Here is a 26031-nt window from a genome sequence, read left to right as displayed (position 1 = left end):
CTGTATATTTTAGCGTGTGCAATTTCTTTTTTTGTTTTGTTTTTTAATGTCGTGTGAGAAGATAAAGCTATTTCGGTTCTCAATATGTGTGAAAATGTGTAGCTGAACTGACAAATTATGCGACTTTGACTTTGATTAGATTAACTCCGACAGGAAGCTACGAAAATTTAAGAGCACCATACTGTGAACAAGAGAGAGAGCGCCACCATTTCTCTCTACACCAGAAGTGACCTCTGTACAGCAAGTAGTCTTCTCCAACTGAAGACAAGAAACACACCGCCAGTTTAATATAAAACTGAAACCGCAAAATCAACAACACTCAAGTCATTCAAATCACCGTGTCTCAAGTCAAATCAAGTCCAGAGTCTTTAATTTCCAAGTCCTCGTCGAGTCTCAAGTCTTTCTTTTAGTTTTCCAAGTCAAGTCACAAGTCATCAAAACAGTCACAAGAGTGGACCCGAGTCCAAGTCACATGACTCAAGTCCACACCTCTCGTGCATGCAATGTTTTTGTGTGTTTTTGTCAAATGACTGTAAAGTACTTTGAGTTACATAAACAGTCCGAAAAGAACTGCGTCAATAAAGAGTGTGTGATTAACATGAAGTGAGTAAAGAAGCCTTGGAAGTGGACCTGGTTAATTCATGGGAATGTACTAGAAGTCAGTGACACTTGAACCTGTTGTCTTAAGATTTGACAGCACCATTAATGGGGAAGTGAGGAAGATGAGGTTGACATGTTTGGTCATATCTGTGGGAAACATGGTTTCTATGTAAGGAAAAGATCCTGATAATGGAGCTGCCAGACAAGTTGAGAGGAGGAAGGCCAGTGAGGACACTCGTGGATACAGTGAAGGAGGACATGCTGGCCATTGGTGTGAAGAAAGGAGACGGAAAACAGTCAACAGTAACATTAGTGGACTCGTCTGAAAGAGCTTCGCTCCAGGATGCAGTGAAGGTCAAGGGTGTACAGAAACACAGATAAAAACAGCCCAGCAGAACGTTATGGTGATGGCGCACCGGGCAGAACTTTAAAAACGTTGGCACATCTGTCCACTATTCAGTTGACAGTAGCAAGAACCCTTTCGACGCTGCTCGCATCTTTAGTTCTCATTTAATTGTTATCATGTTTAGATTTTTCTTATATTATTGTTAATACATCTCTACTACATATTTTTCTTACTTGCAGTTCATTAGCGGTATTGTACAGCAATCACTATTCTATTCTATTCTATTCTATTCTATTCTGTTCTGTTCTGTTCTGTTCTATTCTATTCTATTCTATTCTATTCTATTCTATTCTATTGTGGTGCAGCGGTGTTGTGGCACCGCTGTGTACTCGGGCGACCCCGCGTCCAGAAACGCGCGCACCCCGGGCTCCGGGCGGGACTTCCTCTCTGGTGCGGATGCGTCGGGGCGCGAGCAGCAGCGGCAGCACAAAGGGCTTGGTCGGGGTGTCACCGGTTTGGACAGCACATACACCCGGCCGGGGACGCCGCCGCGGCCGCCACTGACGCCCCGTATATGAGCCTCCTCCCCGGCTATGCTGCCCTGAGAGCGCCGCGAGCACCGCCCCGCCAAAATGTCTGATGTCAAAAAGACTGTCCAGAAATGGCACGCGAGCTTCAGGAAAGGCACAGACTTTGACTCGTGGGGACAGTTGGTGGAGGCGATAGACGAGTACCAAATGTAAGTTGCATTCAACATGTGTGTGTTTGTCTGTGTGCGTGTTCGTGTCGTTCTACGCCGCCGCCTCCTGCCGAGCGCCGCGCGCCGGGGCGGCGTGCTTCTTTTCCTCTCCGCCTCGAGCCGTCTCCTCCTCGAACGTGCGGGGAGATAACGGAGATGGCGGTGCATGATGACAGTGTGTGTGTGTGTGTGTGTGTGTGTTGTGCGCGCGCGCACAAGAAGTTATCACCCGGGCTGTCAGTACGCTTTCAGCGGTGGAGAAACACCCTGCCTGTATATGACGTGATGTGGCAGTGTGTGTGTGTGTGTGTGTGTGTGTGTGTGTGTGTGTGTGTGTGTGTGTGTGTGTGTGTGTGTGTGTTGCATCCCTCCATCCAGTCATGGAAAAGCGGGGCTGCCTGCAGTGTGTTCGGTTGTGTGTCATGCGGAGCAGAATCGGGCCAGACGCTCCTCAGAGTTTTGAGAAACAGTCCGCCCCACCCTCTCATTGTTCTGGCTCGGTTTCATCTGCTCACTGAGGAATGCTCCCTCCGCCTCCTCGGCCCACATCAGCTTCTCCAACCAAGCCTTCGACATGTCATCTCCTTTAATCCCATAATTACTGTTTTTTTCCCCTCCAATATCTGCACAAATAATGTAAAATGTCAAATTAGTAAAATAAAATAAAAATTCACCGCCAGGGGGCGCAAAAAACAAACCTCATAGTCCACATGAGTGTTATTTATTAAAGTTTTGCCTCTGTTAATGTAGTTTGGCCAGACAGCTGCAGAAGGAGGGCCAGTCAACCAACTCCTCGGACTTCACAGAGGAGCAGAAGGTAATCATTATCTGTAATCTGAACAGGAAGCGCCGATCATTGACTGAAACCCTCTCTTTGTATTCTAGAAAACTTTAGGGAAGATTGCAACATGCCTGGAGATGAGGAGTGCCAGTTTGCAGGTTTGTGATGACTTCTTTGGATCATCTTCTGTGTGTTTTACCCTCCTTTCTCCACCCTCGGCATCCTCTCAGCTCGGGAGAGTCGGACTCATTTCACTTCAGGGGCCACATGCAGCGCAAACTAAATCAAACTTTATCTCTAGAACATTTTTAGTACAAACAAATGCAGCACAAAGTGTGAAAATAGAATATAAACAGAGTGATACCCACCCGCCCACCCTCTGCCATTGTATATACATATAATAAATAAAAGTTCTAAAGTCCCACAACAGGTAAAAATGGGGACACATAAAAGTCTTATTAAAAAGGAAGGTTTTGAGCCTACGCTTTAAAAACATGCCTCTTCGGCAGGCAATTTGATTTCAAGAGTGCTGAACCAGTGAATAATAGCAATATGTTGTATAACTGTAACTCAGAATCTTTGTTTTTGTAGTAATATACCATTAAGAAGTCCCCATTTATTAAAGTATCTTAGCAACACATGTCAAATGTGAAATCTGAATAAAAGAACTGCAATTTCAACAATGTTACGCCTTAGTTAATCGATCACTGGGTTTTTATTACACTATTTACATTTTCAAAAGGAGCAAAACATTTGGCCACATGTAGCTGGGACTCAAAATATAATAGGTTAGCTCATAGTATGATCAGAATAACTTGTCAAAATGTAGAAATTATCAGAGATATTCCCACATCTGTGCGGTAATCCTCATCACCTGAACTGACTCTCCACATAATGCAAACCTAAGTGCGCCCCTGGTGGTCAAATGAATATATTGCAGTTAGTGTCATACTATCTCAGAGCTGCTAAATGTGATAGTCATGACTCTCATCTTACACCAAAACCTTTATTATGCTTAAGGTCACATTCTGTAATTCCCTCTACTCTCCCTGTTTCTTTCAAACTACGGCGACACTGATGAGTTCATCACAATCACAGAAGATTAAAAAGGCGCTGATGTGTTTTGGACTTTTCACTTCCTAAAGGACTTCTTGTCCCGTTTTGTCTGTTTCCTCAGTGCGCTCAGTCAAAAGAAGAGTTCAAGTTAGAAGACCTGAAAAAACTGGAAAACAGTAAGTTTGCGAGCTCCTATAACTCTGGATCATAAGACGTAATGCAATGATAAAACCGTATATATTTTTTTCTTCTTACAGTCATTAAGAATATACTGACCTACAACAAGGAGTTTCCCTTCGACGTCCAGCCGGTGCCCTTAAGGTAAAACCCAAAGCGACAGGGTTTACATTCGTATTCAGCTCGGCGTTTCCATTGACAATGTAGATTATAAAAACTCCAAAACATTTCTGTAAACTAGAATTTTGGCAGTAACTTTGATCCTGGTCACAAAGAAATTCATTATTTAACATGGTGCGTGAATTGGAGCTGATAGTTTCACACTGAACGAAGCAAATTGAATCAAGTCGCACGTATTTGATATTTTTCTTTAGATTTGACGGTTGTGAAAATGATTGGATGGTTTTATTGTGAAAGTCTAGTATATATACAAACACCTCTCTTGTAGTTTTGTGATTTTTTTTTTTTTCTTGATATCATGAACAACAATCTGGGAGAAACTGACGTGTGATGAGTGGACTGATTGTGTTTGTCAGGAAAATCCTGGCCCCGGGCGAAGAGGAGAACCTGGAGCTGGAGGAGGAGGAGGAGGACGCTGCAGCAGGAGCAGTTTCAACTGAGGCTTTTCCACCTCGAGCTCCTGGTAATTCACACTCGTTCACACTCGCCGTGTGTGTGTGTGTGTGTGTGTGTGTGCGTGTGCGTGTGCGTGTGTTTCTGTCTATATCCTGGATACAAGAACAAAGTTGTTAGTAGAACTTTAAAACCTTTTTCTATTTATTTTGGGCGCAAACTGTCACTCCTGCCGCCCAAACAGGGGAAACAAAAGCCAAATTTTATTTTTAAAAAAAAGAGTCTCTTAAGATCTTATTTATGTTTTTCACCAACCTTTGTCCTTGTGCAGGGACCTTGTTGCCGCGGTTACCGTCAGAGCCTGGGATGACACTACTCACGATAAAGATCGAGAAAATTGGCTTGAAGGACGCGGGACAGTGCATCGATCCTTACCTGACCATCAGCGTCAAAGGTGCGTGGCGCTTCCGAGCTCGTTTGTTTTCTCAGTCTTCCCACGGCGAGCGCCTCCGTCAAGCCGCCTCTCTCCTTCCTCCGTCGGCAGACATGAACGGCGTGGATGTGAACCCGGTGCAGGACACCCCGGTGGCCAGCAGGAAGGAGGACACCTACATCCACTTCGGTGTGGACGTGGAGATCCAGAGACACGTGGAGAAGTTACCCAAAGGTAAAACCACTTCCAACGGAATCCAGACGAAGCGCCGGTGAATGGAGGGAAGTCCTCAGGTAGAACATGGACGCTCTGCGCAGACAGAGTCGCTCCAGCCCAACCTGGACTGGAGCAACTGTGAATAATGGAATTATGATTTATTACTTTATTGGACTATATTGTGATATAATGGTTCAAACATTTTAGGTTAAAATGGACCAAATGGTTTAGTTATTGATCGTTGCAGCGCTGAGCAGGACTCCACAGTGTGACCCAGAGCTGACCGGGGTCTGTGTTCACGCTCTGCTCTCACCTCCTCCAGGAGCGGCCATCTTCTTCGAGTTCAAGCACTACAAACCCAAGAAGAGGTTCACCAGCACGAAATGCTTCGCCTTCATGGAAATGGACGAGATCAAACCGGGACCGATCGTCATCGAGCTGTGAGTGGACGGAAGGCTGCTGCATGCGCCATTGAACTTACGATCGGATAAAATATATTTATTAAAGAATGCGGTCCTGTACCGGTTACTGAGGGAACACTGACCCCAGTTTGGCGTGGCTGTTGTGCTGTTTGGTCGTATAATGTTCCTTTGTGCCACAAACGAAGCTTTATTGTGCTCAAAGTGCAACTACAGCAAATACATTCACCTTATATAGCCACAGCGCCACCCTGTGGTCACATTACCCCTCATTTGGCTCCTACAATTTATAGATTTTATGGATAAATGACAAAATGAGCAGCAAATGTTCCCCTTTAAGCTCAAAAAACTGCATTTTACTCTTCACTTCACTGACATCAGCCTTTTATAACAGACTTCAAATAAGAAATAAAACTGAAGTCTGAGAATCACTGATCGGGTATATTTCTGTACAGGAAATAAGCAGATGGAGAATAATGTTTTGTGCGGTTTGGTATGAGGCGGCCATGATCGCTGAATGTACAGCCGTCTTGAAGAATATCTTCCTACCGCACCAAACTAAACCTAGTTTTTGTACCTTGCAGGTACAAGAAGCCCACGGACTTTAAGAGGAAGAAGCTGCAGCTGCTCACCAAGAAACCACTTTATCTCCACCTTCATCAGACGTTGCACAAGGACAGCTAAGGAGACGCTCCTCTTCCTCTCTCTCACGCCAACATCCAGGAAACCACTGCTGCTCTGCCTCATCACATCCAGCAATACTCACGTTCAGACTCATGAGAAGAAGCAGCCGCCATGGCGTCAAAGCGATCTGAGGTTCAGATGAGGCTGAACGCAGGGTCGGTGAGCCGGACCGGGTCCTGGTACCGAGACGTCCCAAACATTTCAGCTGGACATCTCAACACGTCAGGGACGTGAGACCCAGGAGCCTCATGTGAACGACGTTCTGTCCAAACTCTACAGAGGATCATGACCCGTGAACTGATCCGCCGTCCGCCCTGACAAAGTGTTCCCGTTTCATTGTAAATACACACTTAACACACACAAATTAAAACAAACGAACTCCTCGTTCACCAGGAGTAGATGAAGGAACCAAAACTTTTGAATATTCCAGCTGTAGCATGTTGAGATCATCTCGTCTTCCTTTGTGGGGAACAAACTCAATCAGCCTTCAAGTGAAGTTCGGCACAACATCACCTTCTTAACGTTCACTAAAGTGCATCTCTCTCTGTGTATTTCTAACAGTGAAAACCTTCATGTATTTTTACATTTACTTCACAAAAACTCATTTTGCGGGGAAAATACAGCATGTTTTATAGAATCCAATCAACTTTCAAGATCCTGGAAACTTTTTACTTCATGTTGCATGAAAATAACTAATTGGCCAAACAATTAACTTTTCAATAACAATCTTATTTTTGAGATGCAACCGTGTGGCTGGTAAAACCTTAAGGTCTTTTTTTTTTTTTTCTGGTTCCTGCTTTTGTATTTTAGTTTTGGGAGAATTTGATGCTGAATATTCAGCTGTCGCTCCTCGAAAAATATTAAATCACTTAAATAAAAACGGATCCAGGATGTGGATTTCTTCACAATCACATGGTTGGTGGACTTTCTCCCCTCCGGATCCACTAGACTGCGTCTGAAAAGTTCTCCCATCGGCCCAACACGAAAGAAAACATCCACTCAGAAAAGCAGGATCCTTCTCTCAATCGATAATGGAAGATTGGACGATAACATAGTCCTTCTGGACATATTCAATGTAATAAAGCCAATGATGTCATAAGATAGTTAATACATCTTTTAATTCTACTTCACTGATTTACCATCTTATTGAATTATTAACAAAATGTTATTACTTTATTGACTTTATCGCGTTTAAAATGGCCAAAATCACCACGTTGTCGGCTTTGTTACATGATTTGGCTGCTACAGGAACCTTCAAAACAAAAGCAGTGGGTGTTCTCTGTATTCTGAAATGGTTTCCGTTAACATCAGATCAGACGAAACTCCCTTGGCGGGGCTCAGAAAGAGCAGAAAGGTCCCTCCCAGGTGTGCGTTATCTTTTTAACGCGACTAAGCCAGCCTCAAAACGGTGCTTTTCTAAATTCACAACATTATAAATAACATGTAGTAAAAAAAAAAAAAATGTTTTCGTCTTTATTCCGTCATTTCTATGGTTCGTTCAGTTCTGAAGAAGAGATGCACTTTACCAGTATTAGTTGCGAAAAACCAAATCTCCACCTCTTGATGCCAGTGAACGCTACATACTGGCCTTTCAAAGACATTTCAGGAGTAGTTTCACATTTTACATGATTAAAGATGATTAAATCGGAATCCGCACAATGGAACATGCTGTTAGAAGTATATCAGATCCTTGCAGTGACGCAGTCGAGACTCCACTGCAGGTACATGGATCCATTTACTAGTTCAGTGATTCTTTTATCTGGTGAAAATGACAGTGGAGCGGCACGTTTTCATACATTTTACGAGTTCTGCCAGTTTGTGTTTCTGATTGAATCAGGAGTCTCTTGTAGTTTCGATGCATCACTTTGGATTCTGAGCTTGAAGGTTTTATGAATGATTTACTGGTGCAAGTATGGAGAGTTTTTAAACTCTTGAAGGGGAAAAAAAAAAAAAAAAAAAGCTGCTTTGAAGACAAAGTACAGGGTCTCACTACTGCCACCTAATGCACAAAAGTTGCATTACTGAAGTTTGTACCTGCTTGCACCTGTAGGAAAGATCTGGACTTGCTGTTAGTTCTATTAAACGTTTTATAATCCAGTGTTACCCCGGTTCAACGCGTCTGTTCGGCAGTGAAGGACAGATCATTTTGAGTTTCCACCCCGACTCCTGCCGATGTGCTTCTCCACTAAAGACACCTGCATTGTAATATTTGAATTTTAGATTTTATTTTTGTAATTTCACAAGAAACAAAAAATAAGACTGTAAATTAACTAAGATACACTAATGGATGAAAATATACTGTGCGTGTGTGAGAGAGAGAGAGAGAGAACTGTTCAGTGTTTTGCTCACAGGTTTGAGTGGGATTGTATTAAACATTTAAAATACTTGTAATTTCTAATAAACTATAAAAACGAGGCTTGTTGTTGGGATGTTTGTCGTAGAGCAGCATCTGTCTAGGTTTTATACCAGAAGGTTCCTCTTGTGTTGTTGTTTTTTTTTTAATCCGTGCAAATCAATCTGACCTACACAGAAGTCCAGGTCAAGATAAATCTTCTTGCAGGAAAGTGCGAGGCGCCAGAACGAGTTGTAATAAAGAAGAAGAAAAACCATAACGTGTCAACAGCTGCAGAATTGGTCTGTAACGTATCAGGCCAGGACGGAAGATTTAAACCTTTTTTCACGCCCAGACTCGGGGTTTCTAAGCGTCTCGCGTAGCGCAGGCTTAAGCAATGCAGGTCAAATCACTCATGTCAGACACACTTTTGGATTTATGGACATATTTTTAACATCAGCTCAAAACAATCAATATTCAAAGCCCTTTGAAAACATTTTCTGCTCGTTTTGAGGGTGGGAGCAGGTCGGGCGCAGACGCCTCATTGCGCGCAGAGCGTGTGTGTAAAGCATCTCTCCGTAGAACATCCGCTTGCTTTCACATTCTTTATTATTAAAAGTTCTAACAACATAGTAAAATAAGTTATACATCTGGCCATCAAATTACATAAACCGCTTCTCAGTCCGTACTAAAGCCACAGCTTTGGGGAAAATGATGATATACTGAAATGCTCGAAGCTAAACCTCCCTCCTGTTTCTTTTTTTTTTTTTTAAATAATTTCCACAGGAAATGACATTTAAAAATTTGCCCTCATGAAGAAAAAAAAAAAAAAAAAAAAAAATCATAGCTATATATTTATTAAAATATCAACAAAAATGAAGATCCTCTGGCATATGGTCGAGTGTTATTGCACAAAAAGCTGCTGAGAAAAGTGGTGACCCTCATAATTCAAACTCTTGATTCATTAATCTAAAAGGACCGTTTTTCCATGAATGATGTTTTTTTTTTTAATTTTAGAACAGAAACATAAAAATAATCATGACCGGTGTTTGGACTGGATCCGGGGTGTTACTGTGATAAGTTCAGGGTGGGGTTGGGTGGGTGGGGGGGGGGGGGGTTAAGGCTTCACAACGGCTGGCCTTGCTGAGTCCTGAAGTGCCTCCTGCTTGGCGTGCAGGTCTTGTCCGGGACCGCCGTGAGCGGACGCAGAGTTCTGCAGGGGGGGGTGGGGCGGCGGCGCCCCAGGAGGCAGGTTCATGTGGGGGCCGCTGTGGAAGCGGGCGTCAGGAGGGACGGGTGGACGTGGTCCCATGGGCCCACGGGCATCTGAACAGGACGAGAGCAAAAGGAGGTGAATAGGGCTGATGATACCGTCACAATCAAACAATCGCTTCAATTAAAACCAAAAAAGGCTAAATGATTAAAGCTTGTGTTGCAGTACACTTTTTTTGGGCCGATTGTTTTTCACCAGAATCCAATCTGCAGTTATTTCTGGAAGCGGTTTGTTGAACTGTTACCAAACTCACACAGTGTCTAATATTCACTCATGAAAGTGTATGAACAACTCAACTCTGCAGACCTCTGGAAACAGAAGTGGAGCCCTCTGCTGTTCAGTTCTGGTCTAAACCAGATCACTTCAATACTTTTCATTAATACACACTTTGATCCTGAGTTCTGGTGTTTCAGCTTCTAATAAGGACAAAAGGTGATTTGGAAAAAGGCTGAAGAATCCTTCAGTTCAGGTTGTGTACCATGTGGCGGAGGCATCGGTCCGAAGTGATGAGGTGGAGGGGGACGGAAGTGAGGCGGCGGCGGACCCCGGATATCCATGAGGTGTCCCGGACCGGGCCGGGGCAGGAATGCGTGTCCGTTGGCCGGTCGCGGTCCAAAATCTCCGGCCATTGCTCCGGGAGGGGGCATGCCAGGATAACCATTAGCCGGGAGCGGCGGCCCGTGCAGAGGGGGAGGGATGTGCGGAGGGGGGCCGGGTGGGAGGTGGTAGGGGCCGGGCCGTGGCGCTCTGTAGGGTCCGGGTGGGGGCAGACGGACGTGGGGCCCGGGGAGCAGCGGGTCATGAAGTCCGTGTCCGGGTGGAGGCCCCGGCGGCATGGGGCCCGGAGAGTCCCTTATTGGTGATGCCAGGAAGGATCCCGGGCCCTGAAATAGACCGAGACGTGTGATGGAGAAGAAAAACCGCCAAGCGCGTCGTACAACACCGGAGCACCGACGTAGTCACACTCCATGCACAAAAACATCCACAAACCACAGAATTCACCCGCAGACCGTGAGTGTATTTAGTAGAGGCTCAATCATAAGACCAGTCACCACACACCCTGATGATTCCAAGGAAAAATGGTCAGAAATGCTTGAACTTGGGTGTAGTGATAAAATGAATCCAGGATCCCGTCAGTGCTTCTGTGAAAACCGGTGAAACCACACACAGCCTGAAAAACTCCGTCAGCCCCGGAGAAACAGCGTTAATCTCCTCTTGGAACCAAATCCAGCTTTAGTGGAGCAAACCGAGCACCTCGACTGGACGGCCTGGATACTCACAGGCTCCGGGCTCTCTGTGGAGGCCTCGGCCTCGGCTTTTATCTGTGGATCTACTGCTTGTGTCTGTTTTAGAGCAACGACACACACAGCAGAGATGTAGGCAGGGGCTCTGGAGCTACACGAGGATTCGGGGAGTTTTATCAACGAAAAATAACTTACGGAGCCATCCAAGTTGGCCGGAGAGGAGCTGCGAGGGCCCATCATGTCTGCAAAGAAAAACAAAGTAAAGAAATGTCAGAGTGTGACGAGCAGGCAGAGATCAAGAGATGAAAGCTTTTGAACACAAAGGCCACGGAGGACGTACCCATCCCAGAGATGTGTTTGTTCTCAGCGTACCGACCGTGTGGGTCTGACGGAGGCCGAGGACCTGCGGAGAATAAACAACGTGCTGGATGAATAACAGCAGCCAGCAGGAGTAGAGACCGGAGCGAGAGCGAGACTCGGCCAGAGAACCAAGAGTCTGGATGATAAATATCCTGAAAATGTTTCCAATTAAATCCAGTGAACATCTCGACCTGAAATTTGGAAATCGAGTAAAAACCTTGATCTTCGAACTTCATTCATTCCTGAAAGTTGATCAGTTCCTTCTAGGCGTTCCCTTAAGGAACCGTATCAAGCAGATTCAGTTAAAGAACGTTTAACTGTATTGAATGAAGAGAAAAAAGGTTATTGGTGATCTCGACTGCATTCAGGAGTTTGGATTCAATGTTTTTGTTTGGAAGCTGAGGGGCCGGGTCTTTGACCTCTAGGGCACCGTTTGGTTTTTTAACTCCTGCGGTGGCTCACGGGACAAAGTGAAGAAACACTTCTCAAACTAAAAGCACAACGCCGTTTGGAGGCTGTGAGAGCTGCTTCGACTTCTCTTACTGGCTGTTGTTGCCGAGCAACATCTCGACCAACTTGTTCGGGAACCAAGGTTCGACTGTTTCAATCGAATTCACTGAGAATAAAAAGACTTGTTTCATCAGGACTTTTGGTGAAACTGTATTTTCAGAATATTTACAGGGACAGAAGGTGACACACATTTCAAGAGAAGGACGATCGTCATCACATGGAGCAACTGAAAAGGAACAGAACGGGGGCAGAAACCAGGAGGATGCGATACAGACAAGAGGAAGAGGAAAAGATGAGGAACTCAAGGCGAAGGAGCTGGGAAGAAAAAAATAAAGTCAGGAGACACTGAAGAGGGGGATGATGCTGTAGTGGAGGGATGAAGGAGGTGAAGTAATCCACGTGGACTCACCATACGGGTCAATCCGTCGCCCGACCGGGGCAGACGGGGGCCGTCTGGGACCCTCTATCATTAACGGGGGGGACGGCGCGCCCCCGCTCACAGGAGAGGGCCCGTATGAATCACCTGTCACAAGCAAAGCAGCCGTTTACTGAAGCGGACGAACAACGCGGTGAGGGGAGCCTCGCTCCGGGCTCGTCAAAGAAGTGCGCCACACCAGCTACCACAACGAGGCGAAGCGGCGACCCCCCAGCGTCGCTCTGTGGGAGGGAAAGAAGCGAGAAGGAAGAAAGAAAGACCGCTCACCCTGCCGAGGGCCCGCGGGCTGCCCGGAGTTGGGCCTGAACAGGGGAGCGCGCCGCTCGTTCAGCTGGGAGGTGAGAACGGCCAGTCTGTGGACGAAGCAGAGAGCTTGGATTAGTCGTGACGAGTAAGACGTCGTTTCATCAAACAATAAGAAATCCATTTAAAGGGGACATATCATGCTAAATCCACTTTTTTAGCCCTTAAATGCATTTTGGTGTATATTTAGAGTGTTTAGAAGTACAGAAAAGTTCAAAGTAGTCTCTTCAGGTGCTCCGTTGATATCTTTATATTCTGTTTTGGTCATATTTTGCGATCGGTTTCGATTTTTCTATTCTCTATTACGTTTTTTGAACAATGACGTCACAGTATTCTCAGCGGAACTGCCAAATTAGGACATCGACGTTTCGAGCAATCCGCCATTTTTGTTTCTCGCTGCGATTTTGTAGTCCAACCGAAGTTACGAGAGGATAAGTCGAAATGTTCGGTTGTTGGATGTAGTAACCCACAAGCTTCGTTACACCGTCTCCCAGCATCAGAACCTTTTCGAAGTGCCTGGTTGAGTTTTATTTTTCACAGAAATGTACCCACATCTGTGGGTAAGGTCATTTTTGTGTGCGCGAATCACTTTAAGGACGACTGCTTCAGCAACCTCCGCCAGTATAAAGAAGGATTTGCCGAAAGACTTGGTCTGATTGAGCGGTCAGTTCCTTCTATCTATGGAGACGACGAACAGAGCACTTCGGTAAGCTGTATATAACGCTAAAAAGTGTGATGATAAGACGTCCCTGTCATTGTTTTGTTAGCATTAGCAGTTGCACCGTCTTCATATGTTAGCGCTGTGTGCTCGTTTTAGATTATAATGTAACTTCTGTGTTAAATAGTCGTTGTAATACAGGCAGTATTGTAGTAGTGGGCATGGATGGAGAAGTTAGTGTAAATATAGTAACACACCATTGCGTTACATCCATATGAAGACGTTGTTCTGTAGGTGCATCATCGTCATTTTCATCTCGCTCCGCCGGGTCCGACTCTGGCTCCAACATGTATGGCTGGATGGACAAATCTTCCGTTGTTGACATTTTGTAAATAATGTGTGAATATAAAGTTTCTGCGCCGCTAGATAATTGTATCTGTTCTATCAAACTACAAAGATGGCCGAACAGGGTGACGTTGAACCGAGTGTGACCTCTGCAACCTGGAGAGGAGGCGGGGTATGAAGTGTCTCATTTGCATTTGAAGAGACCGCCCCAAAACGAGTTGCTCTCAGAAGCGCATCAGAAAAGGGGTTGAAAAGGGGCCTGTGGAGCTCTAATAATGAGGAATTCAGACCCAAGCATTGCAGTTTCGCGTTGTATAGACCACAACTGTATGATTTATATGTAAAAAGGAAGGATTTAAAAGCATGATATGTCTCCTTTAAAGCCTATTGAGGGGATCCTTTTTCTTCTTTTTAAAGAAACATGAAGTCTCGGCATTCACCCTTTACTGCCGTTAACAAATCCATTCAGCAACTGTGAATTTCTCCTCTGAGGAGGATTCAAAGAGTGAAAGGAGGAGAAACTACAAGAAAAGAATTGTCGGAAAAAGTACAAATACGTCCTCTACATATCAACAAACACTCTAACTTAATAGCAGCGATTTCTCAAAGCTTGAGACAAAAACTTACTTTTCACGAAGCTTTGACGATTCAAGCTTCTCTTGGTTCAGCGCTCGCTCCGCATTCCGAGCGTTCACCTGCAGACGACACAGAGAATTAGGAGGGACGGACAAACTTGCTTCAGCTGCTTGGACTCCAGAACAATCGACTTAATAGATTCATGTGAGTGAACTCGGTGCAACATACCCAATTTGAATGAGTTTTATTTTCTTGTTCTTTTATCTGAAAATTCAGAAACAGAAAGATCAATCCAGCCGGTTGTGCAATATTCTTAATGAATCCACAGCAGGACACACTGTTTCAGTGAGAGAAGAAGAAGTGAACGGCCACCGGCTGAAAGATGCTGCAATGAAACCCAGCTGACCTGTTGCTCATTAGAATACGCCGGCATAGCGTCCAAACTCGGATGTGAAAACTTGGGATGAACTGTGCAGCACTGAGAAACGTCTAAAGAGGATCACCTGTTCTTTGTAGACCGTTTCTGTCTTCTTCATCTGCTCCTCCATTTCATTAATGCGCTGCCTTAAGACTTTGACCTGCTCCTCGGCCTCCACGGCTTTTCCTCCCACCTCTGACAGCAGATTCTCTTTGCTGCGCCGCTCCAGCTCCTCCTTTGTTAATTTCCTGTGAATTCACGCCACAGTCCCTGGTTATTTATGGTGACGAAATATCCTCCTCTGGTGTTTTACTCAAGTGCAGGGCCCTGCTTCACTGTCATGCAGCCCCCACCACTGCTAGATCTGGACTGTTTGGTTCGTCTTCATTAAAAAGGTTTTTTTTCTTCAGTCTACAGAGAAATCGAACGCCGCTGGAGATCATGAGAAGGTTGGACTCACTGCTGCAGAGCGTTTTCCTTCTGCTGGTACATCTCCACCATGATTTCGTTCTTCTGCTGGAGGATCTTGAACTGGTTTTCCACGTGGCTCTTCTCGCCTTTCAGAGAGGCAATGGCGTGTTCCAGCTCCTGGTGTTGCTCTGTTCAGTTCGAGAGAGTCTCGTCAGATTACAGGTTACAAATGAAACCATGAAGGAGATGCTGTCGGACGAACCTTCCAGTGTCTTCCGGGCTTTTTCTTCATTCAGCAGTTTGGTCATGAAGCGATCCCGCTCGTCTTCAACGACACTCAGAGTGGTCTGGACCTTCATCAAAATACAGTTTCCACCATTAAACGCTTTCCAATATTTTCTCTTCACACTTGGAACATGTCCAAACATGCACCGATGTCTTACCCTGGAAACATCCATCATCTGTTTGATTCTGTTCTTAATGTCTGTTCGCTTATCTGAAAGGAGACAAACACACACAGTTGAACTTCCGATTTCATTACAGCCCTGATTGAGTGGCGGAGCTGCACTCACCAGGCTCTACGTCGCCATTTTCTAAAAATTTGGCGTCACCTTTTTGAGAATCACAAGCGTCTAAATCTGACAGAAGGTCCGACAGCACCTGCCGGCAGACAGCGCGGGAGAGGGTGAGCCAATAAATGGGGCCGAGTTAAGACTTTAAGACGCGGCGTGACGGTGGTTCACAGACTGACCTCCACGTTGTGATCTTTAAGCACCACAGAATCCTCCAGGTCCTTCTGGGACTTTTGGTAGACTTTAATCTGCTCGCTCAGCTCCTTGTGTTTGTCCTCCCAACCTTTAATGGCAGCTTTGAACTGGAGACAAATACACAAACGAGGGATATTTCTATTCAATTATCCCGCTTAAATTAAATCTGACGCACAACTCGTTATAAAACTTTATAAAAACTTTTACATTTTTGTTTTCTTCCTTCAACGCAGCAAACTCTTTCTCGCGACATTTGTGCTGAACATTTCGGGCGTCTTCACGGATCTTTGCCTCGTCCAGGAGGACCGTAGTCTGTAGCAAAATACAGATTATTAGTTGTTCTGATACTAGAGAGTCGCAGTTAGACAGCAGTCTTGCAACATGCAGGACATTGTGAATTTCCACCTTCGCAAGTGCTTCCTGAATCTTTTTCCTGCTGAGCTGCAACTTCTTGTTTGACTCCTCTAATTTTTCAATCTGTATAAAACAAACAAAGAAGAAAACATTTATTAGCATCATGAAACTGCAAGACTGAAATATAGTTGGAGTAGAAAGAAGTAAACGTTCACCCTGGTTTCGTTTCGGTGATAATTTGCTCGCTCCTCTTCGAGGAGTGTTGCTATTTTCTTCTTTTCCCCCATCATTTGTTCACTCAGTGTTTCTGCCTCCGAGACTTTACTCTGGGAAAGTGAAACAACGGTGAGGAGCCATTTCCAGGTGACGCACACAACACATGTCAAAAGGCTACTTAAAAAAAAATACAGTACTCGTAACTGAGAAAGGCCCGTGTCAACAACAGACCACCGTTAAAAGCTTAAAAAAAAAAGAAAAGGGAGCAGCTCACCTTGAGGCTTTGCATCCTCTTCATCGTAGTACTGATGGTGTCCTTCGACTGTTTTTGATGCTCTTTCAGCTGCTCAGACTTGGAAAAGAAACAAACATTTCATTGTCTTGGTCGATCCTGCATGTCTGGAAATATTCTTCCAGAAGCTCACCTGTTTCTCCAGGTCTTTTAATCTTGCGAGAGCTTCCGTCTTCTCTTTTTTGAGTGCATGGATTTGCTCTACAAGTTTTTTCTCGTCCACTTTTCACGCGACACAAATCACAGTTAGCGAGAATCTACACAACTGAATTTTGCATTTATGTGCAAATCAATGTGTGAAAACTTACCGAGATATTCCCTCTTCTTTACCTAAGAAAACAGTGAAAAAATCTTTAGTGTTACAACTTCAGTAAACCTAATCGTGTACCAATAAATTGTTTAATCTTTGTTGCTGTTTAACATATTGACATAAACCTGAGCAGAGAGGAAAGACACATTATTGCAACACTTACCGACAACACGGTCCTCCACAAAAAGAGGGTGAAGGTCATGACTCCAACCAGAGCAGTGATGACCACAGCTTGCCAAGGACACCCAAACAAAGTTTCGCCCGGCTTCCACTCGTCTGGCAGTAATGAAATCATCTGCAGACACAAAGGAAAAACTATTGTGGCGTTCACACGGACAAGAGAAATGAAGACGGCTCAACCTAGAAAGGAGCTGTGTGTCGAGTAAGAAGAGAGCATCTTTTTACCACACATCAAGCCCAAAACAATTTGGAATATGGCAAGTAAATGTATATAATATAGAGGCCGTTTAAATTCAATATGCAATATTCACATACACTGGGAGTGGCCACTGCAAAGAACACACAAGCAAAAACAATATGCAATGAGAGTGACAGTAACTGGTGCAACTCTAAGCAGTAAATGTGTATTGATTAAATAAGCCATGTGGAAATGTATCTCTTTTTAAACAAAACACAAAGGCAGGGCAATAAAGAGCAACAAATCATAGATTTAATGCTCTTATACGTTTACCCCAGAGAAACATCCAATTGTTATAGCTCTAGAGTATTGTACTTTTAAAAGAAGAATAGGAAGAAGTGCTTGCAGAGCAGGAAACAAGTCTATTCATAAATAGTGTTTATGCGACTCAAACTTTACTATGTGGAATTTGAACTATTAATTTGATTTGGGCCACCAACCTAACACTTTTGTAGTTCAAATGAAAATCTTAGCAGTGCTCGGACCCTGTGCAAGGTCAGTAAACACGAGGGATATCTTTATATATAACAATGAATGCATCAATGTGACGCATTGGTGTCATAGCTGGGAGAAAGTGATGATTGCAGAAGCAATTGGATAACAAAGGTGAATTGCCATATACAAAAAAAGACGAGAAAATGAGTTTGGCTGCAGTGCAGGGAGCTGATGCAGTAACCCAGAGAGTGTGATATTATGATGTGCCTCAACTCCACAAGGGTTATCTAAACCTTCTAGCCAGGTTTCAGAAGTGTATTTGTTCTATAAAGCAAGGCAAAGTAATCAGAATATGGAAACGAAGTAAGAAGGCACAGAAAAGGGGAAGTTGTGCCGCTAACACAGTTGTGAGGCTCCCTTGAAGATCGATCAGCCATTCTCTAATTAACACGTCAGCAGGCCGTGACAGCAGCAATTAATACACGACATGTAAGTTCAGTCTGATCGGTGTTTCACTTACATGTTGCAGTGCCTTCAGAAAAAGCATGTACACATGATCCGGCTCCAGTACAGGCCGAGACAAGGTTTCACTCTCCATGTTTTGGAACAATATCAAGCCAAACACCTGACTGACAGCAGTTAGCTGGCGTGCTAACGCTGAGTAGCAAAGTAAGCGTTAGCGCGAGTTAGCCGTTAGCAAATGGGAGTACGGCGTCCCGAAAGCACGAAATTACAAGAAAGGTCGTCGCAGATGGCGAAAGCGTGCGATGGTGGAGACAGGTGGTGAATTAATCCGCTTGCTAACGGTTACAGAATCCGGGTTCACTACTACTGTGTAAAACAGGAAAACAACAGACGATAGCTCCTCTACATTCAAACGTCAAATAACACTACACGGACAAAAGCGCTGCAATAACAGTATGTCCGCGGGCTTTTGGTCAACTACGGGACGCTGTGTTAAGATAATAGGCTGCCTAAAGATGCTAAAATAAGGCCTGCCGGTTGTACGAGTGCCCAGTTCTACACCGGCTGTGTGAACTTCAGCCTTCAACAGCACCGTCAACAAGACAGAGGCCCAGGAGGCGTTCAGGTAAATCACGACATTTTCCGCTTCCCAAAACTGCCAGACCAGATGAGGATGCATTGCTTTTGTGACAACAAAGTCAATAAAGAATGCAAACAGTATTTTTTAGTCTGTATTCGACAGTAAAGTGACAATTAAAGTATTAGTGCTGATAGTAAAATTTTCTGACCAAACTAAGGAGTTGTAGAAATTCAAGCAAACTACCCGCACTAAGGATTATTTTTCCCGACTATTTCACTACTACGTGAACGCAGCATGATTGCAAGAAAGCCCAGTGACATGGTGCGTTTTTCATGGTCACTGGCTAATACAGTGACTTTTATTTTTGTTTTAAGTGTTTTGCTGTGTTCACAAACACTATTTTATACAAAATCAGTTAAAAATCTGTTATCAGTAAACAATTAATCATAAATAATTACATGTGTCCATGCAAGGCAACAATGTTAAGACACAGTCACAAGGTTATATTTACATAACAGTATTATTGCAGATTAGCAAATGATCTCTCTGAGAGTGTGGTGAAAGTGGGGTATTAATATGCAAACACCAAAATAGGTGTTGTTTTCACTGTCAATAAAATATTTGTTTCATCTTTATATTGGACACAAATGCTTTGTTACACTTAGTTTATAATCAGAAAAATATTCAATTTACTGTCATAGAGGATCAAGAGTGTCAGAGAAAATTGTTCCCAATAAGGTATAATCAGAAAGTTCTAGCATAAAAGACTAGAACTGATCAAATAACTAACTTTCTTGAACCTTCATCCCCTAGTATTTAACCACATTCCTTCATAATTCCTTCACTTTATGAAAATATGCAACAAGGATGAAGGTACTGCATACAAATCTCAGCATCTTAAAAGTCTTACCACAATGGTCCACTCTGTAGTTTTATTCTGGATCATTGAAAAAATGCAGCCGGCGTAAACAATCCCAGATGTGAATAATCCCACATTGTCTCCTTCTTCTTGACTTATCTCAGGCACTGGCTCCATTGAATCCACCGCTCCTGATCAAACAACATTTGTTTTTAGTGATTTGGTATGTGTGGTTAATGATGGATAATTTACAGAAAACATGTCTGTATCACTTTGGTGCAATACAACCTGAAAAACCTCAATTCTGCACTTAATTGTCAACACTGAAACATTAGCATTTGGACCAAAAGATTGTTTTCTATTCACAAAGTTGTCCGTTACAAAGAGTAGATACTTTATTTAAAATTAGATAAAAAAAAAAAAAAAAGTTCAATAAGATTGAGAGCTGAAGCTTGATTTCCACAACTAGGATGGTTTAAGATTACTAACCTGAGGGGGGCTGATCAACTTCCACACCAAGGCCCATGTCTAAGGGATTTTCCAGAGAGTCTTGAGGGACATTCGGCATCTCATCTGATGTGCTGAAGTGCGGCTCATCTTCACTGTTTTTAGTAAAGTGTTCATCATCCTCCTCCATGCTGATATCTGGTAGAGTGGGACCTTCATCTAGTGCGATCTGCTCCTCCTCCACTCCCCTTGGCTGTTCTAGATCGGGTACTGTGAGCTTGTCCTTGCTCTCGGGCTCAGGGATGTCGTCAGGTTTCTCTTGAACAACCGGAGGAATGTCAACCACGGCATTTAACTCGGGTTTATCTGTAATGCAAACACAAAATTAACACATGGGGGTGAGTCGGTGAGATCAGTTTTAACATCTCTGTCTGGGTTTTTGGGGAGATATCATATTTATGTGGTTGTATGAATGTTTGCTTGTTCAACTTGATGAGAACCTGCTCCTAATCGACCTGGAAATGTGATACTATTTTTGATAAAGGTCTGTTTTCAATTTATCTGTGAATAACAGACTGTTGCAATATGCCGTATCTGTCTTATCTCTACCATTCACATAGAGGCCCATCACTTATCAGCATTCTTGTGTCCATAATATTTAAACTGCCAGAAAAAAACAAACCTACCTTTTGTACTATCCAGTGCTTCTCCAGGTGCTAAAGGTGTGCTGTCGCTGGCGGTTGAATATTTCTGTCTCAGGCTGAATGCAAGCTCTTGAAATTCATCTAGTATTTGAGTTTCCTCATCAAAACCACTCGTGTCCGTATGCTGGCCATAGTTGTGTTTCCTACTGCGATTGTCGAGAATGCGCTCCACCTGATCCAAGATGGCGTTCTCGGAAACTTCCAGGATGGCCTCCAGTGCGCTTTCAATGTCCTGTGTCGCGGCTGCGTCTGACAGACGAGTCGCCTGTAGCTCTGTGTCCATGTCATTATACATGGCCTCTATTTTATAGAGGTTTTCAAGTCCGAGAAGCTTCTGGACTCGCTCCATGCTCTCGTGTGATAGGTGGTCTCTCAGCAGACTCAGTCTCATGACGCTGTCGCTGTACTCGGGCTCTGGAGTCGTGGGCTGAGCTGTTTCCGGAGATTGTTCTTCAGCATCCGATTGTGAAAAAGAAAGCGCATTTTCATCTTCAAGAAGTTCTTCTTTCTGGTTGTCACTCTCTTCCTCCGCCTCCACGGTGTCTGGCTCCTCTTGTACCTCAACTAAAGATCCTTCAACACTATTATTACTTTCTAAATCACTTGCTGAATGGGCTTGTATGTCATTAGGTAGGCTGGTACCTATTATACTTTCATTTTGCTTGACATCTGAAAGCATCGACCGCTCCTCTTGGTCTTTTTCACTTTTGCTTGTGTCTACTACTTGTTGAGTCACGGTTTGGTGTACATCCTGTTGTTTTACTGTACTGCTGTCCTGTACATTTAAATTACTCTCATTAACTTCAAAATCATCGACCATGTCCTCCTGTGTTTCCGCCTCTGTAGATTCAGTAGGTGATTTAATATCAGGTTTTTCACTCTCTGAGCTGCCTGAAGTAGATTTTTCCAACACTGGATCTACTGATAACACATTCTTTTCTGTGTGATGCTGTTTTGCTTCATCGGTCAGTTTCACTGGGTCGTCCAAAGCCTCCTCGTGTTCAGTCACTTCACTATCATTCTCCTTATCATTAACAGATAAAAGTTTCTCTGCATCTTTTATATTTGGCTGCATGGGGCTGGAGTGAGGAGGATCTTGAATGTCTGGCTCTACAATCTCTAGAGGTTCAGGAGATTCTTCAGGTTGTGCTTCTGTCTTTATTTCCTCAGAAATCTGGGGGGACTGTGCCGTCGGTTCCTCTTCTTGATCTTCGTCTTCATCTTCCTCCAAACTCACATCTGCAGTCCTCTCTCCCCCGGTGACAACCGAAAACATGACATCTCCAATTGACGTCCACATGTTTCCCTCTTCGGTCTTTGGTTCGTCGTTTTGTGTTGTCGGTGGACTTTCTGTCAATTTCACTGAATCAGATGATGGAGCGTTGATGGTTTTCTCTGCAGAGGTAAGCAGAGGAATCTCAGGGATGACATCAATGTCGTCTTCGGGATAATATTCCTCTTCCTCACTGTCCTCCTCTTCATACGGTGTGACCTTCTTGGTGATTTCGTCGTCGGTGGTGACGGCATCAAAGGTTGTTCCAAACGTAGTCTTCACGTCGGGGATTCTCACTCCTTCGGAAATCGAGACGGGTTCGTGTTCTGCGGGCACAGGGACTACTTCAGATATCGTGGGTGTATCTTTGGTTTCACTGCTCTCTGATGATGTCTCCAGAACACTCTCCACCCCGTGAGTGGCATGAACGTCTTCCGCCGTTCGATCAGCCTCATCAGGTGAAACAGCCGTCCTGGACTCCATTGCATCGGTGGAAGGTGATTCAGTCAACGTGTCGTGAGGCACATGTAAAGAGGCACTTTGATCATTTAAGTTATCATCATGCTCAATTGGTTTTTCGCTCTCTGTCACTTCTGCTGAGTTGTTCTGTTGCGTTTCTTGCTGTGCTTCTTTCTGTGCAACGTCCACGTCTGGGGTTTGCTCGGGTTTTCCCTCACTCCCCTGTCGAGACGTGTCCAACAACAAATCTATGTTGTAATTGTGAAATTTGTCAAATCCAGTGTCAAAACAGACAAAATCTGTTTCCTGGAAAAGACACACATAAAAATAATGTTACAAATATGCAGGATAAAGTGATCTTTGTAAAGTGTATGTAGAATGTCATATTCCCATACCTGTGCTGGAACTTCAACTTCTTTATCAGTATAAACGTGATTCATAGCAAGAAGATCCTTTGGGAAATAGCCAAAGCTGCTCCCAACCTATTGGCAAGAAAACACATTGAGGATTTCAATACAAAATAACCGAATGGATTCAAAAAAACATTACACTTTATAATTCATTACAGTATACTTACACTTCCTGCCCACATATCTGCCCTTTGTCCGGCCAGTTTGTAGTATACATAGACCGTTTCAGATTTCTTAAATGACAGGAACCGACAATCTGGTCCTGAGAAATCTTTCACAGCTTTTCCCCGACAAAGAAGCACTGAAAAAGTGAAACATCAAGATTTAGAAAAGCGATTTATTCCTCTCGCACAATGGTTCTGACATGCAGTTAGTACTCCATTTTAGTTGTTTTTTTTAAAACGCAAAAACAAAAATATGCTTATGTTGTGGTGATTTATTCAGAATATAGATGCTTCTTGGAAACATCAATTCATTTTTCAATTCATTACACAAGCATTTGTTAAACATCATGTGAAGAAAGTAAAAGCTTCTCATAAATGCTCTGGAGTCATAAAATAAGTGCATTTGTCAGGATAAATGGCAAATCTTTGTTGTCTTTTTATATACTGTAGACGTATCTTATCAGTTGTGACATTTCACCAAGGGTCATTAAAACTTTCATTGCATAGTTTTCATGCCAGACGTGCTAAAACAAATGTCGTGTTATAAAATGCTGCAAAGTAAGAATATTTTTTTTAAATCAAAGTCAACGAAAGTAATTCTATTCCAGCAATGAAATGCAAAGCGAATATGCAAAGAACAATGCATTTGGTAGTCCTTTGCCCTGCAAGCAGCATTATTTTCCTACAGTTGTCCAGCTTATTTAAGAACTCTGCAGGAAAGTCGTTTCAAACATCCTGAGAAACCCAATAATGATTTTTTAGGGATACATGTTTGATGAAATCCTTATGTCACTCCCGGTAATACTGAACAGACTGTACCAAATTAAAAACAGACCCTATGTGTGTGTGTGTGTGTGTGTGTGTGTGTGTGTGTGTGTGTGTGTGTGTGCGCGTGTTTTAAAAATTGGGTTGCTGTCTTCTGATGCAGAATAGATCTGACTGCATTGCATTAAAGCAGCAGCTCTGTATGTTTATTTCATTCTAAGCATCATCATTAGGTGCAAGACAATAAAAACAAACACTGATGCTGCAGAAAGAGAAACAAAAACTTAATGTGTTGTGACTCAGGTTTTGTAATTAGGCATGTCTTAGTTATAATTATGTTATTATTATTTTAATTATAATGTAATGCCGCAAAGTAGGTCCTTATTAGTGTTTCCTTTCAGGGCACGTTTCTGTCGTGGCTGTGTTTTGAGTGATCAGATGAATAATCTAATTTCCCTCGGAACATAAGCAGATGTTTAGCTAGATACAGTTTAGGTTTGTGGCAAAGCAGCTCACTTTAAATCTCGCTAAAATCCCGCAAAGCAATCCTGGATTTATGTTTATTGTCAGCGAGGCCTCTGTGACTTGTCAATATTTGAAGGAATCTGTGTGAAGCAGCTGTTGTTTGTGCTGGGACCGGGTTAAAGAACGAGCTGAGCGAGCCGGCCGGTGGCTAATTAGCTGCTAACATTAGCTTCCCGGTCCACGGCGCGAAGGCCGGAGCAGCCGGGCAACCGGCCAACTCCTCCGCGTCTACCCGAAAAACCCCACCGAGCCGCAGGCTGCTGTCAACCGCCATCTCCCGCTGCTTTCACCGAGCATCACGCTGTCAAGCAGCATCAGGGCGGGCAGCGGGCGGACACCATGGTCGCAAATATCGACCGGCAACAGGTCAAGAGATAAGGCGTAGTTTTTATGGAGGATGGAGGGGGAACGACGCATCCACGGAGTTCTCGCCCCCTTCCTCCTCCTCCTCGCTCTCTCGCTCTCTCCCCCCGGAGCTCGGAGTTCACAAGCCCGCAGAAACTTACTGCTGCACTCCTCGTCGGCGCATCTCTTAAAGTCGGAGAACCTCTTGTCCAAGGCCGCGGAGGAGATGAAGTTGAACAGAAGTAGTAAAAAGCCTTTTCGGTAGCAGTGTTTAGCTGCCATGCTGGCAGGGTGGGAGCCGGGCTCGGATCTGCTGTTGCTGCTGGAGCGCGAGCATGAGCACTGGGCGGCACGAGCCGACACGTCAGCACAGCAGATCCGGCTGGGTGTAGACTCACGAGGGCTTTCCTCCAGGATGGAGGCGCCTCAGCTCCAGCTCCACACACACACACACATACACACACACACACACACACACACACACACACACACACACACACACACACACACACACACACACACACACACACACACACACACACTGCACCCAAAGGCAAACATCACTACACTGCTTTTATCATTTTACTTTTATTCCAATCTGTCTGTCCTTTGCAATATGAGCCTGCTTGTATTTTAACAGGACTCTTTTGAAAACATGTGCCTCAATGAGATTACCTTTGTAAATACAAAATATAAAACACAATAGCACATGGATGTCCAGGGCAGATTTGATTTCTTTAAAGCTACTGTACATTATGGATGTCAATCTGATGTCACTTTCTGTGTCCACTTATAAATCTTCAGTATAAATCAGTTGGACTCAGTTTAGCACTCTTGCATCATAAAACCCTGTCCCTTTTGAGTCCTTGGGAGCTTCATTGTGCGTTTGAACGTTCTCCCTATGCATGTTTTCTCCAGTTTCTTCAAACAGTTCATGAGTACGCATTTAATGCTGTCGATGTCTTTTTCTTTCTCTCCTCCGATCACCTAAACACAACCTATGTAAACAACACAAAGTCTCCACCTCTGAGACTGATTCAGCAGGTTTCATCCTGTTAATAGGGAGTTTTTCCTTTGCCACAATTGCCCGTGCTTGCTCATACTGTTGATTTTTATCTCTGTAAAAAGGCCCTGAGATGACTGTTGAATTATTGGCATTGCGTGTGAATCTACATTCAGATGTTAATCCTTACAAGATGTGAAAGTATTGTAATTTTAGTTGGAACAGCTGTGCCTCATCATACAGACTAAAGCATAACTTCCAAAAATCTTTGTTACCATTATTAGTTTAGTGGGGGAAAAGTTATAACTTACCACCGATATCTCACAGAAAAACTGTCCTGGTTTAATTCT

The 26031-nt window shown here is 43.8% G+C and overlaps 2 protein-coding genes across 6 annotated transcripts; one reads left to right on the top strand and one right to left on the bottom strand.

Annotated features, from left to right (window-relative positions):
* Window positions 1-343: 343 nt before the first annotated feature.
* Window positions 344-8430, top strand: aida (axin interactor, dorsalization associated). Its single transcript, XM_080490082.1, has 10 exons — window positions 344-1685; window positions 2436-2502; window positions 2571-2624; window positions 3644-3698; window positions 3780-3843; window positions 4236-4342; window positions 4604-4726; window positions 4817-4939; window positions 5244-5361; window positions 5925-8430. Exons 1-10 carry the CDS (start codon window positions 1579-1581, stop codon window positions 6022-6024), a joined length of 918 nt encoding a protein of 305 aa, XP_080346208.1. The 5' UTR covers window positions 344-1578; the 3' UTR covers window positions 6025-8430.
* A 519-nt stretch (window positions 8431-8949) lies between these two features.
* On the bottom strand, window positions 8950-25204 carry mia3 (MIA SH3 domain ER export factor 3). Of its 5 annotated transcripts, none has more exons than XM_080490077.1 (28): window positions 24840-25204; window positions 23047-23180; window positions 22865-22951; window positions 20720-22775; window positions 20076-20399; window positions 19638-19777; window positions 16993-17124; window positions 16828-16849; window positions 16653-16741; window positions 16502-16579; window positions 16227-16337; window positions 16063-16134; window positions 15865-15969; window positions 15642-15764; window positions 15463-15550; window positions 15334-15386; window positions 15153-15243; window positions 14940-15078; window positions 14565-14727; window positions 14290-14325; window positions 14113-14180; window positions 12447-12532; window positions 12153-12266; window positions 11214-11276; window positions 11069-11115; window positions 10910-10972; window positions 10108-10513; window positions 8950-9682 (listed from the first exon to the last, which is right to left on the bottom strand). In XM_080490077.1, the coding sequence occupies exons 1-28, from the start codon at window positions 24958-24960 to the stop codon at window positions 9474-9476; spliced, it is 5220 nt and encodes a 1739-aa protein (XP_080346203.1). In that variant the 5' UTR covers window positions 24961-25204; the 3' UTR covers window positions 8950-9473. The 5 variants fall into 5 exon arrangements, with proteins under 5 accessions (XP_080346203.1, XP_080346204.1, XP_080346205.1 ...); XM_080490078.1 differs by having other exon boundaries at window positions 15502-15550; window positions 24840-25016; XM_080490079.1 differs by lacking the exon at window positions 10910-10972.
* Between the last annotated feature and the right edge of the window lie 827 nt (window positions 25205-26031).

The sequence above is a fragment of the Lipophrys pholis genome (assembly GCF_963383615.2).
Source record: "Lipophrys pholis genome assembly, chromosome: 21".
Classification (NCBI taxonomy): Eukaryota; Metazoa; Chordata; class Actinopteri; order Blenniiformes; family Blenniidae; genus Lipophrys; species Lipophrys pholis.
This window is presented reverse-complemented; position numbering and strand designations above follow the sequence as displayed.